The sequence below is a fragment of the Polypterus senegalus genome, chromosome 8 (assembly GCF_016835505.1).
Source record: "Polypterus senegalus isolate Bchr_013 chromosome 8, ASM1683550v1, whole genome shotgun sequence".
In the NCBI taxonomy this organism is placed as follows: domain Eukaryota; kingdom Metazoa; phylum Chordata; class Cladistia; order Polypteriformes; family Polypteridae; genus Polypterus; species Polypterus senegalus.
The window spans coordinates 4,691,852-4,712,691 of NC_053161.1; the positions used below are offsets into that span (position 1 = coordinate 4,691,852).

At 38.3% G+C, this 20,840-nt stretch overlaps 1 protein-coding gene across 1 annotated transcript in view; it reads left to right on the forward strand.

Annotated features, from left to right (window-relative positions):
• Window positions 1-20,840, forward strand: part of nedd1 (NEDD1 gamma-tubulin ring complex targeting factor) — a 103,172-nt gene that overhangs the window by 10,327 nt on the left and 72,005 nt on the right. Inside the window, exons 2-4 of the mRNA XM_039760626.1 lie at window positions 12,538-12,681; window positions 15,715-15,809; window positions 16,273-16,389. Of these exons, the coding sequence (XP_039616560.1) occupies window positions 12,546-12,681; window positions 15,715-15,809; window positions 16,273-16,389 (348 nt within the window). The 5' untranslated portion in view covers window positions 12,538-12,545. The remainder of the gene's footprint in view (window positions 1-12,537; window positions 12,682-15,714; window positions 15,810-16,272; window positions 16,390-20,840) is intronic.

Here is a 20,840-nt window from a genome sequence, read left to right on the forward strand (position 1 = left end):
CCACTCATGCATGGGGAAAAAATACAGCTGAATACCATGAAATCTTTATAATTTTGAAAAATAACATGATATAGAATTTTGGTCATACCATCCAGCCCTACTTGCTGCCATCACACTCACCATTTAATGCTTCAAATCCTTCACAAGTCTTATTTACCTTTAATTCTCTGTATCTGCACTTCAGATATGGGGTGTATCAAAAAAAAAATCTAATGTAAAAAAAGTTGATGTCTACCATTTAGGGTTTTTTCTGATAAAAATCAAAAAGTAATCCATACCATAAAATGTAATTTATTTATATTATAGAAATGGAGCTGACAGTTCTAAAAAAAAAAAAAAAATTAGTTGCTAGTAATGTCAACATCAGTAAACTTGTTACTTCTACTCAAGCCTATCATATATTATATGATATCACATAATGGTTAGTATTTACCGTCCTTTCCAATAAATAATGACGGTAAAGAGGAAATACTTAAAAGACAATCATAATGCAGCCTTTAGTGTTTTAAGTTATTGCATTTGTTAACCATGTAAAGACTTTATGTGTTTAAATAAAATGAAAGAGCCTACTTAGCAAAACAACCTCTCGTTAGTATGTGACCAACACTACTGATGTAGTATGTCCAATTAATTTTACTAATTTAAAAAAAAAAAAAAAGTCAGTAGGATGAGCTGGTAAATTTGGATAAAATGACAGAACACTGTATCTTTGAAGTCATTTGTGTATGCAATGATTGCCATTTTTGTGAAGGACTGTGTCACCTACGCTAAAGCAGTTTTCACCTGTATCTTACAAGCAACAGTGTAGAAGTCATAAATATATCATGCTTTATACACACACACACAGCAAAACCAAAAAACAAAGAAAATATATAGTACAAAAACAATAGAAACATTTCTGTATATGTCTTTTGTTGCTACCGTATTGTTACTTTTCTGAGGACACATGTCAGCATGAGTTTCATCTGTTATGTACACATTACAACAAACCTGAACTTTTAAGTGCAGTCGTGACCAAGTGAACATGAAATCAGACACTGGACTGCTCTCCAACCCTGGGTAAGCAGTATTGTCTGATTTACTTCCTTGACTACTTTTTGCACAAAAGCTTCTGTTAATACTAGGTACCAGTTGGGACTGTGAACTGTGTTTTTGTACAACTTTAGGAGTTAAAGAGAGAAGAAGAAAAGGATTGGCCTGTTATACAGGTGATTTTTTTTTCTAAAAAACCTGCCTCTAATATTTCAAAGGTTATCTAAACTACATATTTATTTCAGTTGCCAATAATTAAAATGTTTGTTCCATCAATGTTCTTAATTAGTAACCAGATGTAGTTATGAGAGGTGTGACTGAGGATCCAAAATAAATGTTAGCATGTTTAATTTAACAGAGGAGAGTGCAACAAAAAATATGAATGATTGCACTTGCAACTCAAAACAAAGGGCTGCAAAACCTCCTTAAACATATCCGGTCTAGAGTAGAGCTCCATCTCTGTCAAGTTTTAGTCCACAAGGAGATGCCACCATTTAGGAATGCCTCAAATATACATTCCTCTGACTGGAAGGAGCAGAGTCATTTGCTCTCATTGGGCTTCTCCTGCTTGTGCTGTGAGAACAGAAAGAGACAATCAGTTAGCTACAGCAGTTGTCCCTGTGTGGTATTGCTTACCAATAATGAGTCAGATAGTTAATCCTCCAAACATTTATGTATGATGCTAATGAATATCCTTCTTGTTTGGGTACTGATTAAGGAAAAAGTTTTTGCGTTATGAATATTAAAAAGCAAGGCATTTAAAAATAAGACAAAAGAAGAATGTTTCAATAGCAGCAACAATTGTTTACTTCTTAAGAAAATGGCCATGTTGGACTGGCTCCCACTGTCACATGCGCATGTACTACCACAAACATAGTGTTTTGCTCACTTAAATAATTATTATGGTAAGGCAGAGTGGTCCTGGGATTGAGCTTAGGCAGTTGTGCCTAGAAAATGGTGAATGATGCATTAGTATTGTTTTCCTCTTCTTCATGGATAGGGTTTTCACTAATGGTGCATCTTTTCCACTTGAGCACTCAACAATGAAGTAAACAGAAGTACAGTTAACACCTGTAAGTAAGGTGGATGGTTAGCTTCATGGTATTAATGTTCGACGCTTTGCTGTGATCTTTTGCTGGCAAAATTTTTTGACAGCAGCAACCTGATTATTATAATTAAAAAAAGTCTGATATAGGGTAAGCTGCCCTAATTTGGTGTGTTCATGAGAAATACAATGATTTACTTCATGAGGTGGAAGTACATAATAAAGAAGAATAGCTGAATCAAATATTTGAAATGTTAAAATGTCTGCTTCTGTTAAAATGTTTTCAGTTTAAATATTCTTGAATGTAATAGAAATTTGTTATTTTTCTACCACTGATAAACGTTCTTAGAGGGCTAACAACATCATATTCATATCACTGACCTTGAAATTGTCTAAAATAATGCTTATGTTTAAAATTTGTTATTTTTATCCTTCTGGGAGTGGTTCTTAGTTTGGACAATTGGTAAAGAATCAAATATCAAACAATTACCATATCTGTGATCATCAACCTTGAAACAGCATAACATAACACTCTTCCTACAGTTGTGTTCAAACGTTCCGAGGATGATACAAATATTGGTTTTCACAAAGTTTGCTGCTTCAGTGTTTTTAGATCTTTTTGTCAGATGTTTCTATGGTACACAGAAGTATAATTACTAGCAGTGCATACGTTTCAGAGGCTTTTATTGACAATTACATTAGGTTTATTAGTGAAAAGAGTCAATATTTGCATAGTTTGCCTTTCTTTTTCAAGACCTCTGCAATTCGCCCTGACATGCTGTTAGTCAACTTCTGGGCCAAATCCTGACTGATGGCAGCCCATTCTTGATTAATCAATGCTTGGAGTTTGTCCACATGTCTCCTGAGGATTGATCACAAGTTCTCAATGGGATAAAAGTCTGGGGAGTTTCATGGCCATGGACACAAAATTTCGATGTTTTCTTCCCCGAGCCACTTAGTCATCACTTTTGCCTTATGGCACGATGCACCATTGTGCTGGAAAAGGCATTGCTCGTCACCAAGCTGTTCTTGGATGGTTGGGAGAAGTTGCTCTTGGAGGATGTTTTGGTACCATTCTTTATTCATGGATGTTTTCTTAGGCAAAATTGTGGGTGAGCCCACTCCCATGGCTGACAAGTAACCCCACACATGAATGGTCTCAGGATGCTTTACTGTTGGCATGACACAGTGCGAATTCAAAAAACAGAACAAGCCCCTGGCTTCAATCATGACATGCCACTTTGAATTTTCTGCCTTTAAAAGACCTGCATAATTTTTTATGACTTTTGACTATGATTTCAGCATTTTGACTTTGTTTTTGATGAAATATGTGGTTGCGCGTCTCTGACTGCATTCTCTGTTTTTTGATCTTGCAGAGGCACGGTTGTGCACTGGTTGGCACTGCTGTTGCACAGCTTAGGCCACAATAGTCAGTCCAGTATAGTTGGCAGATGTTTCACTAGCCATCAGGGACACTTGAAAGATGATCGCACCATTATAATCTTATCAAATCTAGTTCAGTTATTGACTTCAATGCATTTCAACGAGTTAAGTGATATTCATTTGAACATGTAAACACTTCCGTGATTTCTCCAAACTTGAGGCGAAGCAAACACCATGGAGTTGCTCATCACTATTGGAGAGGTGTTCTTTTCCTGGAATTCAGCACCTTTTTTCTCCAGACATTCCTTTGCACATTGTGGCCAAAAAGTTCTAGTTTAACTTCATTAGTCCACAGGACTTGGTTCCAATATGCATCAGGCTCATTTAGATGTTCATTTGCAACTTTTAAGTGCTGAATTTTGTGGCTAGGATGCAGGAAAGATTTTCTTCTGCTGGCACCACCATTAAGGTCATATCTGTTCAGTTGTTGCTGAACAGTAGAACAATGCACCACCACTCCAGAGTCTGCTAAATCTTCTGAAGGTCTTTTGCAGTCAAAAGGGTTTTTTTATTTGACTTTCTAGCAATCCAACAAGAAGTTTTTCCAGAAAGTTTTCTTGGTTTTCCAGGCCTCAACTTGACCTCCACCATTCCTGTTAACTACTACTTCTTCTTTCGGGTGCTCCTATTAGGGGTTGCCACAGTGAATCCTCTTTTTCCATATCCTCCTGTCCTCTGCAGCTTACTCTGTTACACCCACAACCTGCATGTCTTCTTTTACCACATCCATAAACCTCCTTTTAGGCCTTTCTCTTTTTCCTCTTATCTGGCAGCTCCATCCTTAGAATCCTTTTCCTAATATGTCCAGTATCTTTCCTCTGCTCATGTCCAAGCCAACACAATCTCGCCTCTCTGACTTTGTCTCTAAGATGTCTAACCAGAGCTGACCCTCTAATGTACTCATTTCTACTCCTATCCATCCTCGTCACACCCAATGCAAAATTTAACATCTTCCGCCTCTAGCTCTGTCTCCTGTTTTTTGGTCTGTGCCACCATCTCTGACTCCTATAACATAGCTGGTTTCACTACCATCCTGTAGACCTACCCTTTCACTCTTGCTGATACCCGTCTGTCACAAATCATTCCTGCCACTCTTCTCCACACACTCCACCCTGCCTGCACTCTTTTTTCACCTCTCTTCCACACTCCACATTACTCTGTACTGTTGAATCCAGGTATTTAAACTCCTGCACCTTTGCCAACTCCACTCCTCTGACCTCCCTCTCGTTTAGGCCAGTTTCCGCCAGCACCCTGTTGGCTAACAATACTGGTGGCGGCTGTTGTTAACCCTGTCCTTGGCCGATCCAGTATGGAAATCTGTATTGTTGTCTGCATATTGATCTGGCAAAATTTTACTTTGGATGCCCTTCTTGACGTAACTCTCCCCATTTACTGTGGGCTTGGGACCAGCACAAAAAAAACACACTGGTTTGTGCATCCCCTGTGGGTTGGGTTACTATTCCTGTTAACATCTTATTTCATGTTCTGCTCACTTCATTATTAACAGTAACCGGCATTTTAAGCAAGGGTACCCAAACTTTTGCATGCCACTGTATATAATGAACTTATATATCTATTAGGTTTAAAAACTTGCAATCCACTTAACCAACACTTTTGGAATACAGTTGATCAGAAGATCACATTTGGAGAACCACTGACAGAAATGTCCTGCCTGGATTACTAACCAAACACTTTAGTTACCATTAGGTAGCATGCTTGCCACCTTGTGCATTGGCTGCTGTGAAGGATAGTAATTATGATAGTCTGTATGCAAAGGTGAAATACAGGGAAAATGTAAAAAACCTAATATTAGATATAGAGTGTTAAGTTCATATTTAATACAGTATTGACAGATTTACTAATTAAATTATTGCTAATATTTCATTAGTAAATCTGTCACTACTGTACTAATTAAATTATTGCTAATTTTCTAGAAACTCACTTCAGAGTGGGAAAGCAGCAGGCCCTGATGGTTACCTTGCCATGTTTTATACAAAACTAGACAACCCGTGGCGTACCATACGCCGCATAATCAGGCCGGTTTTTTAATGATTTTTAAGCACAGGGAGAAAATTAACATTTGAAAAATCGGTAATGTAATAAATCAGCAAGAAAAGCAACATTGTAACAATGCAAATATTCCTTTCCAGAATATCTGCTAGAAAATGTTGCAGTTTGATATGAAAAACGCGAGCAATGATGTCAGGTCTGTGTTCTATTTGCTCATGATGGGAAATGGCGTTGCAGATTTCCGGCCAAGCAGTATTGCAGGTGAAGGTGAAGAATAAGTCAGGCTTTTCACATTTGCGGACAATTGCCATCGCATCTTGGTAGTACAGTTGCATGTACCTTGGACTGCCTTGAAAGGTTGAGGGAAGATTGATAAATTGTCCAGGACGGAGGTCATGGTGATGTGCTTTCGCAGTGACAGCATCCATAAGTCCCCTGTATTGCTCTACAAGCAAATCTTGTTGATGTGAGCGAAGGTAATGTAGATGCGCGCCTTCTGTTCTGACATATGCGTCGACGATGTATTGCTGGAAGAGTTTGCCACTGGAATGCAAGACACTAAATGAAGATCTCATGGCAAGCCTGAAAGCATAAAATTGGAGTTGTGTGATTTGCGTTCTTTTCACGGTTCGCTTTTCCTAAACGTGGGTTAATTGTATGTGCCAGATTGGATCTCCGTAAGGGAATAGCAGTGGGTAAACCATGGGGTCACAGTTTATATTGAGAACAGAGATACGTTTGCAAGAATCTCCCCTTGGATATATGCAAATGTCGCGTTGTGCAGGAGGTTTCCCGTCTTTACCTACAAAGATAGCAGCAACATCAGTTTGACTGGACGGGGTGTTATACCTTCACATATCCAGACCTGGATTTTCCATGAACACCATTTGTACAGCAGTAACAGGGTTACCGTGAGTGATAATGTAATGCATTTGCATGTAAGACTTTGCGAAGGGATTAACCCGTTGTAGCATGTTGTCTAGTTGAAGCAACAAAATGTCACTGCAAGCGGTATAACATTCCATTTGCAAACGTTGACTGGTAGCCTCAGCAGAATCGAAGATATATAGCTGACTGTATTGTGGTGATGTGTCAGGATTGTAATTGTTATATAAAGGATAGACCTGGTGATAAATTTGACCGTGGAATCTGAAACCATACGGTCCTTGTCCAGATGGTTGAGCGATGTGTGCGCCCAATGACACGAAAGCTAAAGCAGAGTTGTATTCCCTGATATGATCACAGTAATTTCGGGACAGCGGGTTCTTGCCAGTCAAGAGGTCCTCCAATAAAAGAGGGGGTCTGGATAGTGGTGGCAAAGACACCTTGCTGGCATGACAACACTTAGTGTAATGTCCGGATTTGTTGACCTCTGCTGGCCAATGAAGAGCATTGCAAGAAGCACATAGTGCAGTAGGTATGCCAATGTTATGTTCTTGGACGTGAATGCTGGTATCTTCTTGAAAAGCTGCAGAAAAGTGAATGTGATGTTTGTGCATGAACGATCTAGTGCTGTGTTGACACTGAAGGGAATTGGAATGAGTTGTGTCAAAGCATTGCTGGCAATGATCACATTGCATAATTCGTTCAGTGGAGTGTGTTTTTAAATGCATGTTGAGAAATCTCTGCACTTGGAACGTTTTTGAACAAATCATGCATTCAGAGATCTGTTTGGAATGCGTTTGTTCAGTGGAGTGGGTGTTTAAATGTGCTTTGAGATATTTCTGGCGTGTGAAGGTTTTGGAGCAGTGTTGACACTGAAAATAATTCATCAGGGAATGTGTTTTGAGATGGTTAGTAAGGTATCTGTGTGCGTGAAAGTGTTTGTCGCAAATTTTGCATATAAATCTTTGTGTGGAATGGATCTGCATATAGTTGTGGAGATCCATCTCACCTGTGAAGTCCTCGGTACAAAATGTGCAATTGAAGGTGAGAGTGGAATGAGTTTGTGTTTTTTGAGAGTGCGAGTTGTCTCGAACCATTGTTGGCAATGTTCACACTGCATCATTCGGTTAGTGTTGTGTTTTTTTAAATGTGCGTTCAGATATCTGTGCACTCTGAAGCTTTTGGAACAAAAGGTGCATTGAAAGTCCTGTGTGGAATGCGTGTGTTCAGGGGAGTGCGTCTTTAAATGTTTTTCAGGAAGAGGAGAGTGGGCAGGTGACATCACATTAGTGTGGCGAGCAAGTGGGTGTGCACCCTGTGTGCACATACCGACAGAGTCAAAAGATGTCACCAGAAGGTTATCACGTGGGTATTTGAGAGGCATGAGAACCTCGTAATGCCCATGATCCAAAGGACTGCTAAAGAGCAGGGATATGAAGAGATGCTGGGCCGGATTGTAAACTTGAGGAGAGGCATGAAGACGTTCTTGGAAGTAAATGCTGATAGTAGCTGGAAGGATTTGGGACATTGCCACAATTTCTGCCTCGACACCATAGACTCCGGACGTATTCATGTAGTCAGCGTATTGTTGAGCAGACTGCATAACAATGCCTCTGTGACCAACAACAACGGAGACCACATCACCGAAGTTATCCCAATGTTGGTAAACAAAGCTAACAGCCATGTTACGAAATTTGAGAGCAAAAAATGCGTCAATGACATTTTTCCAAAAAAATCCAACTGACAGAAACAAACGGTTACCTGAAGCAGGAATTTCTATAACATTGAAATACATTTGAAGCGGTAGCCATGGAGGGCAAAAGAATAGTCAACGTTTCTCACAGCTGGATTTGGACTGCAGCACAGACCAAAGCGAGTGAGTATGTGTTCGATGAACTGTTTGAGTTGGCGGGCAGAGGTCTGAGGTGCATTCCCGAGCACGTGGGAGGAGGGGTAGAGTTTCTGGGCTGGGCTTCGTTGTTCCTTTCGCATGGTTTTTCATGGTGGACGCGGTCGGGTGTTGAAACCGAAAAGAATAATGAAAAGTCATCGTGGCTCAGACATGCATGTGGACTCCTAGCACAGACGAAAGGGACTAACTGGGTGGGCGCATGGGCAGGCAGTGTGAATGCCTTGAGAGCGTGGGTAGACGCGGGCCGGTGAAAAAGAAGTGTTGGTGGGCAGGGAAACGTCTTCCGTGTTCGTGCAGGAGCATCCAAGAAGACGCATGTTTGTCGCGGATGCGAATTGCTGTATGTAGCGTGTAAAACAGTCTGCTATGGTGCACGCAGTCGTGCGTCGTAACCGAAAACTCGGGTTTTTAAAGACTGCTGACTTCATTGTGTTTTAACCTCAGTTGTAAAGGATTTTTTTAAGGATCCCATGGGATATCCCTCGAAACCGTTTTACACGCTGCATATGGCGATTCACCTCCACGAGAAACATGCCTCTATGAACAGTCAACGTGGCTTGGAGGTGCATATGTGGCCTCTACGTCAGACGAATATAAATGACGCAGTTTTTTCTGTGTCATCGCGGCCGAGTTGGTGGGCGTGGCTCTGAGAGTTGTCGTCGTATCCAATGGTCTTGGAGTTGGTGGGCGTGGCTCCTTCCTGCATGCGCCTTAGGTGTCTTGCTTGTCGGCGGGTTAGTAAATCCACGCCCCTTCCGGCGTGCTTTCCATGGGTGTCTTGCCTTAGTGAATTATATATATTGTCACGCTTTGGTCACAGATTTGCACAGAGACACAGAAGGTCGTAGAAAAAAAAGAAGGATTTTTATTCAGACACCGCAAACACATGAGCTTAAACGTGCTCCATAACAAGTCAGATATAACAGTTCCGCTAGAGCAGAGATAAAAGCAAACAATCAATTCCCAAACTGACAGGGCTGCAAGGCTTATAAGTCGGCGGAGTACCGCGCGAGGCTTGTATTACGCGTTATAGTGCAAGGATAAGGAGCAATGTGTAGTCAGTGTTTCAGGGTTTGTGGTTTTCCCAGGGACGTCTGTCTCTATTTGGGGTGCGATCAGCCCTCCAGCTCACAATATAGATTCTCAATTAAGCTAGCTCCCCTCTTATTAGCAAAATTTACAGAAGCTAGAGACAATAAAATTCTAACTTAAAAGTTTTTGTCAAGCCTTAATTTCCATCTTTTCTAAGCAAAATAAGGACTTGTTACAATGTGCATCATACAGACCATTCTCACTTTTGAATAATGTAAGATACTCTCCAAAGTCCTAGCTAGAAGAATTGAGAAAGTGCTTCCTTCGGTAATATCACAAGACCAAACTGAATTTACTAAAGGCAGACAGCTTCCAATCTTTGATGCCTCTTTAATGTGATATATTAACCCACAAAGTCTAACAATTATTATTATCGTTGGATGCAAAAAAAATATTGGAGAAATTTAGGTTTGGCCAGAGCATTTGTGCATGGATCAAATTACTGTATACCAGTCCAGAAGCTTCAGTTTGTATTAACAACGTTAATTTAGACTACTTCAAACTATAACATGGTACTAGACAAGGATGTCCTATGTCACCACTGCTTTTTGCAGTTGCCATTGAGCCACTGGAAGTTCACTGTCAAAATGCTTATGAGATAAAGGGGATTATCAGAGAAAGACTTGAACAGAAAAATTCTCTATATGCTGATGATATGGTACTGTATATATCTGATCCACAAAATACTGTGCCTACAGTCCTAACAGAAGCTGCCCATTTTCCCTCACCTCCCACTTACCTCTATTCTGGAAAAAATATTGATCGGTCTTGAGGACTCAGACAGCACCCCCTCTTTTTTATTTTATTTATTTTTGTTCATTTATTTATTTACATATTTTTACTATTGTTAAAGTTTTTCTCTGCTGGCCTGGCTCTCTTTCTCATGGCTGGGGGTTGATTAGTTTCAAACCTAGTTTTGTTAAGCTTAACTTGCTTGTATGGATTTTTTGTTTGATTCTAATAAAATTAATGAAATGTTAAAAAAATATTTCTAATATTAAAACCCCTTATCAAGCGGGGTCATTTTTGCTAAATCGCTTGTAATTTGACCTCTCCAAATTAGAATCATTGCTGTTATTGAACTATCTGGAGTATAAACACATGTTTGGTCTCTTTGTAAAGGTAACATTCTCTAGTTTCACCCTTAGTAGTCAGAATCACTGTAGGTGTGACTGATCAAAAGTTATGCACATTAGAACTCACAGAAAAAATTAATTTTTTTGTTCTCGCCTAAGTTTTTTTGTGAAAATAAAGGCCTCTATAGCTGCAGTAGGTAGGTGGGGACAGAAACACACTATGTACCAACAGAATAACTTGTTGACTACTCACATTTCAAATTTGAAAAGAATACCTGTAAAAATGACATTTTTACACCAGTTTTTATGTGGGCATGTCCAGGTGCTTTTTAGAGGGTTTATCCATTATCCACATTTTGGAACGTATGGAAAAAGTGTAATAACGTTTGAATGCTTCAACCCACATATATCAATGAGGGCTCTACTGAAAGCTTACACCTAAAGGAATCTATATCTACACACAGTGTCACTCTATTAGTTATGGAAATTCATATTCCATAATAAAAACAATAAAAAATACACATTTCAATATAAAAATAGTCAAAACAAGTCTTATGGGCCAAAAAAATATATATATTTTATTTTTTACTTTTTTTTTAATAAAATGCACACAAACTATATACATTTTTTACAAACTGTTACAACACAGCTCAGCATTTTTCCATGTGCCACTGATTGTAGCAATCCCTAGCAGGCAGAAAGCACAAGGGTATGTCACATGTCGCTCTCTGCCTCAGACGTCACCTGGTCCGATTGATCACTGTCACTCCGCGTACATGCCTCTACTACTTAATCGAGAGTGTATTTATGTTTATCTGTATGTTTATCCATATTTAAAATGCGAAAAAACTTGGTGAAATCACAATAAACAACCACGCACCAAGTCTGCAGACTGGCACAAATGCCAGCTTCGCGCAGCTCCGATCGGTTTTGTTTACAAGTTGGCATGGCAAGTTACATATCAGCATGCTCAGCTGCTCATTGGCTGTAAGTTTGGAGTGTCACTTACAGCGTCCAATCAAACTGGTAGATTCTACCAGGGTTTGGAGTTGTGCGTCATCGTTCAGCTGTCTGTGACACTCGTTGGCTATACGAGGTGCCAGTCACCCCCCCAGACCCCTCGTAATTGGCCAACTTAGGTGTCAATCAGAAGCTAACACTTCCGTGTAACATGCTTTAGCATCGTTATTGCCGACAGAAACAAATTACGTCTGATATGACCAATAGAGATAAAATGTCGGAGCTAGTCTCAAGTTAGGAAACGTTTTCTGGAGTTTTTGTCCCTTTGAGGATCTATCGTGTGTTTTGGACCTAATCGTTTTACTGGATTATATTCCCTGGAGCCTTACGGACAGAATGAGATCAATATTGCTCGGAAATATTGATGTTTGACTTGCAGAGAGCCTTCAAAGGTAGGAAAAGTCAGCTCTTAAAAGTATTTACTTCTCTGTAAAAAAGGATTTAGTGTCAGTGCTGTGGTTGTTGTGTGTCAAAATGGTTTATATCATCGGAAAGACGAGACTCTGAATTTTCATTTGATGTGTAGTATGTCGAGGTGCATGACAGAGGGGCATGCACACATGGCTGTGACGTCGTCCAATCGTCGTTATGTACCGGGACCGGTACGTGTGCATGTTAAATTAAGTACATCAGACTGACTGTAAAAATGATCTGGTGGAAGCATTCATTTGAAAATAGATCCAAGCTGAGACTTCCTTCAGCTTTATTGTGTTTCTTAAGTCCAAAAAAAGGTATATTAAAATACTTTCTTCTTACATTAAAATTTTTGTGAAGCAGTTGTCCATAACTCAAAGAGAGAATGCAATTATGTCGTTTTTCAGATTTTTAAAGCAAAGAACAGATCTTTGTAGATGGCATAAAATGTTTTTAAGTGTAAAATTGTATTTTTTTACATTTCTTTCTGGGTATTGTTCTGCCTTCTAAAAACCATTGCTTAAGTTTTAATGGTACTTTCATACTTAATCTTTTATTTTCTTTTTATTTTATTATTATTATTTCAACCAATTTTATTTTCTGTACAGGAGTCGCTATGGAGGACAGCATCCGCCTGGTATCAGCGGGAGATGACATAAAGATCTGGAACTCCTCGTCAATGACTGTGGTGGATCAATTCAGCCCTCACACCCCAAGTCAGACTGTTTCTAGAGTTTGTTGGAGCAGCAATAATATCCATTTTCGTTTAATTCATAATTACATGACTGAATGCATGTACTTTCTGGTATATTCACTAAATTTTTATTTACATTATAATCATGTCAAGAAAAAACAGTCTTGCTATTTTTCCTGTATTACATGCACATATTTTTAAAAATTCTTAAAACATATTCTTCAGTACTGACATTGCATATCATTTGACTTCATCCTTAAAAGAAACAACGTTTTACTTGCGGCTTTCAACCATGTAGATAAAGCACAAAGTTTGATACTTTAAATGAGGGTTATAGAGGTGGAATTTTGACGGTGAAAAAGTTAAAAATCTTGTTTAATTCCTTCACCATCTAACCACTGTTGGACATCCTGCAATAAATCTTCACTAACACAAATGGTGACAACAAAACATGAATATAAATGTTATACTTCCATGCACATTCTACTGAAGTGCACCCATGTAAAGTTTTGACCTTTATTTAAACAATATCTATAGGTAAAGGTGATATGAAATAGTAAACTTCATACCACATTTACATTTTGTAGTCCATTGTGTAATTATAATTTTGTAATTCCATTGTATAATTTAAATGCAAAATGATTAGATCATCATTGGAAAGGACCTTGAAAGAACATTTCTTATTTAAACATCAGGCATTTGGTTTGTTTTGTTCTTTGTGTGTCTTATTACCATGTCTAGATTGAAGGAGCCCTCTTGAGTCCTTCAGAAAGAAGTTATGAGTCTGGAAAGGATGTAAAAAGATCTCCAAACAACTGAAAATTCAACCGTTTCACTCTCCAAAAGATTATCTACAAGTGGAGTCGATTTCAAGCAACTGCCAACTTGTCCAGGCCACCACACCCCACCCCACTCTGATAGCAGAACACAAATGTCTGAAAAAAGTCTCTTAAAACCCCAGAATTTCAGAAGTATACACATGTAGCTCTTGCCACTGTTGATATTAGAGTCTATGAGTCTACCACACTCAAAAGGTTGTACAAATTTGATACACATGGTAGGTGTGCCAGAAGGAAATATTTTTCTGTATAAGAACAACATCAGGGCAAGACTAAAGTTCTCTTGAACATCAAGAGAACAAACAGGACTTCTGGAACAATGTGCTCTGTACAGATATATCAGAGAGCATTTTTGTGTACAGTTTCAGAAGACATATTTAGCAAAAACCAAACATATCATGTGATCAGAAGAACCAGTGGTAATTTCTTGGTTTAGAACTGCTTTACTCCATCAGGGCCTGGGTAGCTTACTTTCACAGAATTCAGTATGAATTCTTCATTGTACCAGATGGATGTTAAGTATAATGCAAACCATCTGTCAGAAGATTGACGTTCAATGGAAAGTGGACCTTCCAGTATGACAATGACCACAAACATAACAGTAAATTAACCAAGGAATTAATGAAAAGAAAGAAATGGAGGATTCTGGAAGTCCAAGTCAATACCTAGATTTGAATCCCATCAAGATGCTTTGGGGGAATTTAAAATGCACTGTACATACAAGACAGTCCTCAAGTATTGCACAGCTGAAAGAATTTTACATGGGAGAATGAGAAAACTTTCTCACAGTCAATATCAGAGAATGGTAGACAGTTATAGGAGACACCTATATCAGCGATTATAGCCAAGGGTGAACTTCCTTTTCGGTACAGACGGAAATGGAATAATGTCTGTTATTTTTTTTGTTGAATAAATTATTGCAAAGCCAGATTTTAAAATCAAATCTTGATTATGTTCACATATTAAAAAAGAAAATACATTTCATGTGGTGGACTTACATTTAAGTAACAGTAGCAAACTTTTTGAAACTCTTTTATGCTTTTTGTCACTTCTTGTGCTTTAACTTTATAACAAAACTGATTACCACTAAAAGAGGGAGAAAAGAATAAAGAAGAAAAAAAAAAAAAAAAACAGGTATAATGCATTAACAGTAAGGAAAAGGAATTCCTGGGCACCTTATTATACAATACCTTTCTGATACAGTATCAAAATATGATAACATTGTGATACTTTTATGTTTTACAATATATTAAGTATTGTTTTTCAGTTGTAGAATGTATCACACTTTAATCAAAAACAAAACTGAAATAAAGTTGTAAATCCTATCTGCCTGGGAAAAATATGTCTGTTATGCCTAATAAGGTATATTAGATACCATATGATAATAAGTGAATTAATGATCCTGGGTAGTGACTGGAGCTATGTATAATGATGGTAAAGAGGCAATGCGTTTTCTTTTAATATTTTACTCTCCGTTAGATTACATTGTTAAGAGGTAATATGGTGTGGGTCCATAGTTGTTCCACTCATTTACGAAAACCTAGATATGAAATTCAAAGACACCTGACTGACAACCAAGCTACTTTTCGGGGAAAGTATAGCAGGCTTCTTTAAACTATTTTATAGAAAAGGCACGTGCAGGAATACATTAGCTACAGGCACAATAGAATAAATTTTGAGGCAAGTAGTATGGATTTTTGGAAGATGAGTTATTTGGTATGAACACGTGTTTATCCTAAAGATCTATCACACTGTTTATCCTGTAGCTTCTAGAATTAAATATCTGAGAAATAGCACAGAGTGGGTATATCTGAGCATGAGTTTTCTGTGAAAGGGTTAATTAAGGGTTACTAGGTAGATTAGCTGGTGAGCATTGCACTTTATAGCATTTGCATGCTTATTTGCTGAACATTTTTGCATATTTCTGTTGCCTTGCTTGTTAGCACCTTTTTCCCTCAGGGCAACAAATCTCTTTCTTGCATTCCATGTCAGGTAATTTGATATAGAGATATTAGTTCCTTGGCTAAATTCTTACAATAAGACTGATGTGCAGGTGTAATCGTATTTCATGTATGGTGGGAAAAATATAAGGGTTATCTTCTTGGGCAAAAAAAAAAAAGATGACCCCTGTCAGATTATGTTAATTCTATAAATATTTTTCTCATGTAAATAAAGAGTGTGTTTTTTTTTTTTTGCCAGTTTTATGTATCAACTTAAAAAATAAGTATATTGACCTTAACTCTAAATGGTACATCATTTTCTGGTCAGTGCCTCTGGAACTGGAGATAAAATTGTAGTGTCAAGCTGCAAATCTTCCCCAGTTCCCATTCTGGAACTTGCAGAAGGGGTAAGTACAGAATTTCTCAAAGCCTGCTTTTCATGTTTATTATATAGTACCTTGCATACATATTGAAACTGTTAAGTCAGAGTTGCTATTTCTGATCTACACAAAACTATTGGGATTAAAAAAAGTATTTTTATAGGACATGTTCTTGTTCTCCTTACCCTTATTTTAGATGACTGAAAGTATTTGAGTGCTGCATGGTTCATAGTAGTGAGACATTTTCTATAGTATCACATTGTGTACATGAATCTAGTGAGCCCTTTCACCCCAAAATAATAAATGTAAAAATCGCTTTAATGTTTATAGGTTTATTCTTTACTCTTATGAATGGGAGTGTGTAAGGCTAACACACAAACTCATGGTGTTTAAAGCAATTTTTTTTTTTAAATTTGTCTTAACATTTATAAAGCCACTATGTATTGGTTTTTTTATGCTTTTTTCTGTTTCCTTTTTGTATTCTATTTAGAAAAAGCAAACCTGTATAAACTTGAACTCTACATCCCAGTTCATTGTTAGTGGTGGTCTGGATAGCTCTGTCAATGTCTGGGATCTGAAGTCAAAGAAACTGTACCGATCCCTTAAGGTAAAGGTTATGCTTATTTTGTCTTCTGGGTACATTAGATTCCTAGGTGTGTTGCAATCTGAACTACCCCCATCTTCTGTTTAATAATATAATTTTTCCCAAAGCACATGTAGGTATTGCAATTGGGAAAACTTCCAAGTTTTATCACTGTAACATTTGAAGATCACAAGACTCAAGGCTTTATTATTTGGTATGGTAATAAAGGATAAGGCAGAAATAACATCTAGGGTGTTGGTTAAAAATTGAAGGACACTGCCTCATTTAGGCTTGTACTGTTTGGCAGGACATCCACATACTATCTGCTCAAACATTACCCACCACTAGGTTTGGCAGAGCCAGTGTAGACCAGTAGGTTCTGTAACAGTTGGCTCAATCAGTATTCAAAAGCAGTACATTGACCTCGGGGGTCTCATTTACAGAAGTTTGTGTGAATTTGGGTATAAAAGTGTGCGAATGCCAAAAAATAGGAAAATGTGTATGTCAAAAAAAATCTGATTTATGAAACCTGACATGCATATTTGTACACAACATAAATCACGATCATCTTGTAAATATGTGTATGTGAACACTCCTCAAACCCGACCTGGTTGCCACACTAAAATGACCATATATGGACCTCGCTAATCAACCTCATACATATATAACAAACATATAGACCTGTAAGATGAGATAATGGAGACAAGTGAAGAACGCCTAAAAGCAAAAACTTTGAAGTCTGCAAGATACAAGCTGGTGTCTCTAAAATAGGGGCACTTCAAAGAACTTTTATTTGGAGGCCTAAGCGTAGGAATTTCCAACAAGTCCAAATATATAGAATGGCAAAATGTTTCTGCTTCCGTGATTATCATAATCTCAGGTGAAAAAACAGATTATTAAACACTGACAGAGTGTGAATGCAATGGGAAGAGTAAAAAGTGCATCTGTGTGCTCTAATTTCAGTCTGAGAATGGCATCAGTTATTGGAGATGCCTTATTGTGCATACGTATTCCAGAGCAGCCCTGATGTTGGTCAGTTTCATGTTGGCACCACATATGACTTGTACTTAATGGAATATAACTGTTTACAGTTAACAAAAGCAGCTTCATTCTTGCTATGTGCCCTTATTGCAGTATGAGTGCAGTCAATTGTGATGATTACATTAGTAAACAGGACACTGCTGTGAATTCTGTTGTTTTGTGTTGACCTGTACATCTGTGCCATAAAATGCTGAATGCAACACCTCATCAGTTGGTTTATGACTTCCTACATAGTCAGCATGAAGGAGCTGATGTTTACCTGAGCTATTCCTGATTTATTGGCTAGTTCTCTTTGGTAAGGGCCTGTTCCCAAAAAGCCAACTATTGTTAAAATCTGGATGCATCATAGACAAAAAAATCCTTCTGCTCCCTAAAAGTTTATTCCCTTCCTGTAAGACCATTTGCCAACTCTCTAAGTAGTGCCAGATAAACCATGTTGTGTCAAACCATTAGGCTATGAATAAGGTATAAAGCATGATATGTATAGCTTTCAGTATGCAGAAAGTGAATCACTTCTGGTTTTTTTTTTTTTTTTTTTTACTAAGTACAGTTACTGGCAACAAGTGATTACATTGGTTTCTAATCTTGAGAAGTAAATGAGAATATAAACTGAGGAAAAGTCAAGTAAGCACTTCAGTGCTTCAGTGCAAATATGGAACATTGCCCCCCTTAACACTAGAATTACCAGAGCCTACGAAAAAACTCGTAAATCCGTCCCAGCTTAAATCGCTTCTTAAAATCGTTCACAGCTCTCCACCAGCGTCTTTTGTCATCTAAATGTGCTGCTAAAAATCAGGCTGCAAGCAGCCGGCTATTCCATTCCCCCACCGACTTAGAATGTGCACAAACTTCTCCCAGCTCATGCCTTGATTGATTTTCTGGGAGTGAAGTGGAGTTTTAGAGTGGAAATAATAGATCGTTATTTGGAACACATGCATTTCATGACTGTTCCGTTTCTACAGTAATCTGTGTAAACACATTGTTAAAACAGAAATGTTTTTTATATTCTATTAGTAGATGACAAAATGTAGGCATAAACTATATAATGTATGAAGCCTGAAGTATCAAATAAATACTTTCACAAAAGATACAAATCTAACACAACAATTGCTCTTTTATTCAAAAATATAACTGCAGAAACAAAAAGCCGCCTTAACATGCGACATTGACACCGGGTTATTATGACTGCCTCCGTGGCGCAATAGAATCAGCTGCTGACTGGGAATCAAAAGGTCACAAGTTCGATCCTGCACCACTCCATTTTGAGAAGTAAACTGCTCTTAGTCTTACTATTTTAGAATAAAAACATACATTTGATTTCAGTCTGTAAACAGCCGGTGTAATTTATGATACTTAGGTTAGCTTTGGTTTTTATTTTTTTTTTAGTCAGTTTTATTATCTCAGCCGCGTTCACAAGCCCAAACACACCCCACCCCCGCATCTGACACTGCTGTTTTCAAATATATACGCGCTGTAACAGAGGTAAACTTAGCTCCCTTCTACATCGGAGCAAGAATGCACATACCATTGCTTGCATACTAAAGTGTCAGCAGGCACTTTTCGTGGCATTACACACATTTTTGTGCATGCCCTCTGCACACTACTTGTGACTTTAGGCTTTAGGAAATAAGTAAATAAATAAAGGTAAATCATGTCATAAAATGATTTCTTTAAAACGTCGAATGTTATTTATTTGGCACGGCAATATCTATATCTCTATCTATCTATCTATCTATCTATCTATCTATCTATCTATCTAATCTATATCTATCTATATATCTATCTATATATGTATATCTATATCTATATCTATATATATCTCCTTTGGGGTGCGAGCAGCTGTTGCTGGGGGTGCCAGAATCCATCGAGGAAGAAAAATTAAAAACATTATTTGTATTATTTATCTATCCATTCCTAAATAATTAAATGGGCAGGCTATTTCGTATCAGTGCAATACGCTGCTTGTTAAAACGGATGACTCCTGCTCTTACGTGCACTTAGTGCTGCGTGGGTATTATGAACTATCGTATCTGTTCAAGTTCTATTTAAATTTTAAATATAAGTAATTTTTATTTGAATTGACAGAAATATGTTTAGTAGGAATGTAAGTTAAATTTAGTCATCATTGCATACATTTTTCTTCACCATAGAAATTTAAAGACTAAATTCAACTTCCATTACTACCAAAGATATTTCTGGCGACTAAATAGAACCTATTTATATCCAAATTCGAGCTATTGAGCTGTCGCCTGCCTGCCTGAATAAGTCACCATCGCTTTGCTCTTACTTTTTTACCGTTCATTTAATCATGGCTAGTCATGGAAAAATTATAACATGGAAGGAGAATTAAAATGAGTATGGCTTTACCAAAGCAATTATTGATGGCGAATAAAGTATCCATTATTCATAAAGCTTCAATTGGTGATCTGTTTTTCTGCATTAACCTCATATTTTTTCAGACTTCTTCTCAAACCAAGGGGGTGCGAGGGTACAATGAATCTGGAAGCACTGAGATATATACTCAGCAAAAAAAGAAACGTCCCTTTTTCAGGACTGTGTATTTCAACAATAATGTTTTAAAAATCCAAATAACTTTACAGATCTTCATTGTAAAGGGTTTAAACAATGTTTTCCATGCATGTTCAATTAACCATAATCAATTAATTAACATGCACCTGTGGAATGGTCGTTAAGACCTTAACAGCTTACAGAAAGTAGGCATTTAAGGTCACAGTTCTAAAACGCAGGACACTAAAGAGACTTGTCTACCGACTGTGAAAAACACCCAAAGAAAGATGCCCAGGGTCCCTGCTCATCTGCGTGAACGTGCATTAGGCATGCTGCAGGGAGGCATGAGGACTGCTGATGTGGCTAGGGCAATAAATTGCCATGTCCGCACTGAGACACGCCTAAGACAGCGCTACAGGGAGACAGGAAGGACAGCTGATCATCCTCGCAGTGGAAGACCACGTGTAACAACACCTGCACAGGATCGGTACATCCGAATATCACACCTGCGTGACAGGTACAGGATGGCCACAACAACTGCCCGAGTCACACCAGGAACACACAATCCGTCCATCAGTGCTCAGACTGTCCGCAGTAGGCTGAGAGAGGCTGGACTGAGGGCTTGTAGGCCTGCTGTAAGGCAGGTCCTTACCAGACATCACCGGCAACAACGCCGCCTATGGGCACAAACCCACCTTCACTGGACCAGACAGGAGTGGCAAAAAGTGCTCTTCACTGATGAGTCACGGTTTTGTCTCACCAGGGTGATGGGCCGGATTCGTGTTTATTGTCGAAGGATTTGAGCACGTCTGGGACCTGTTGGATCGCAGGGTGAGGGCTAGGGCCATTCCCTCCAGAAATGTCCAGGAACTTGCAGGTGCCTTGGTGGAAGAGTGGGGTAACATCTCACAGCAAGAACTGACAAA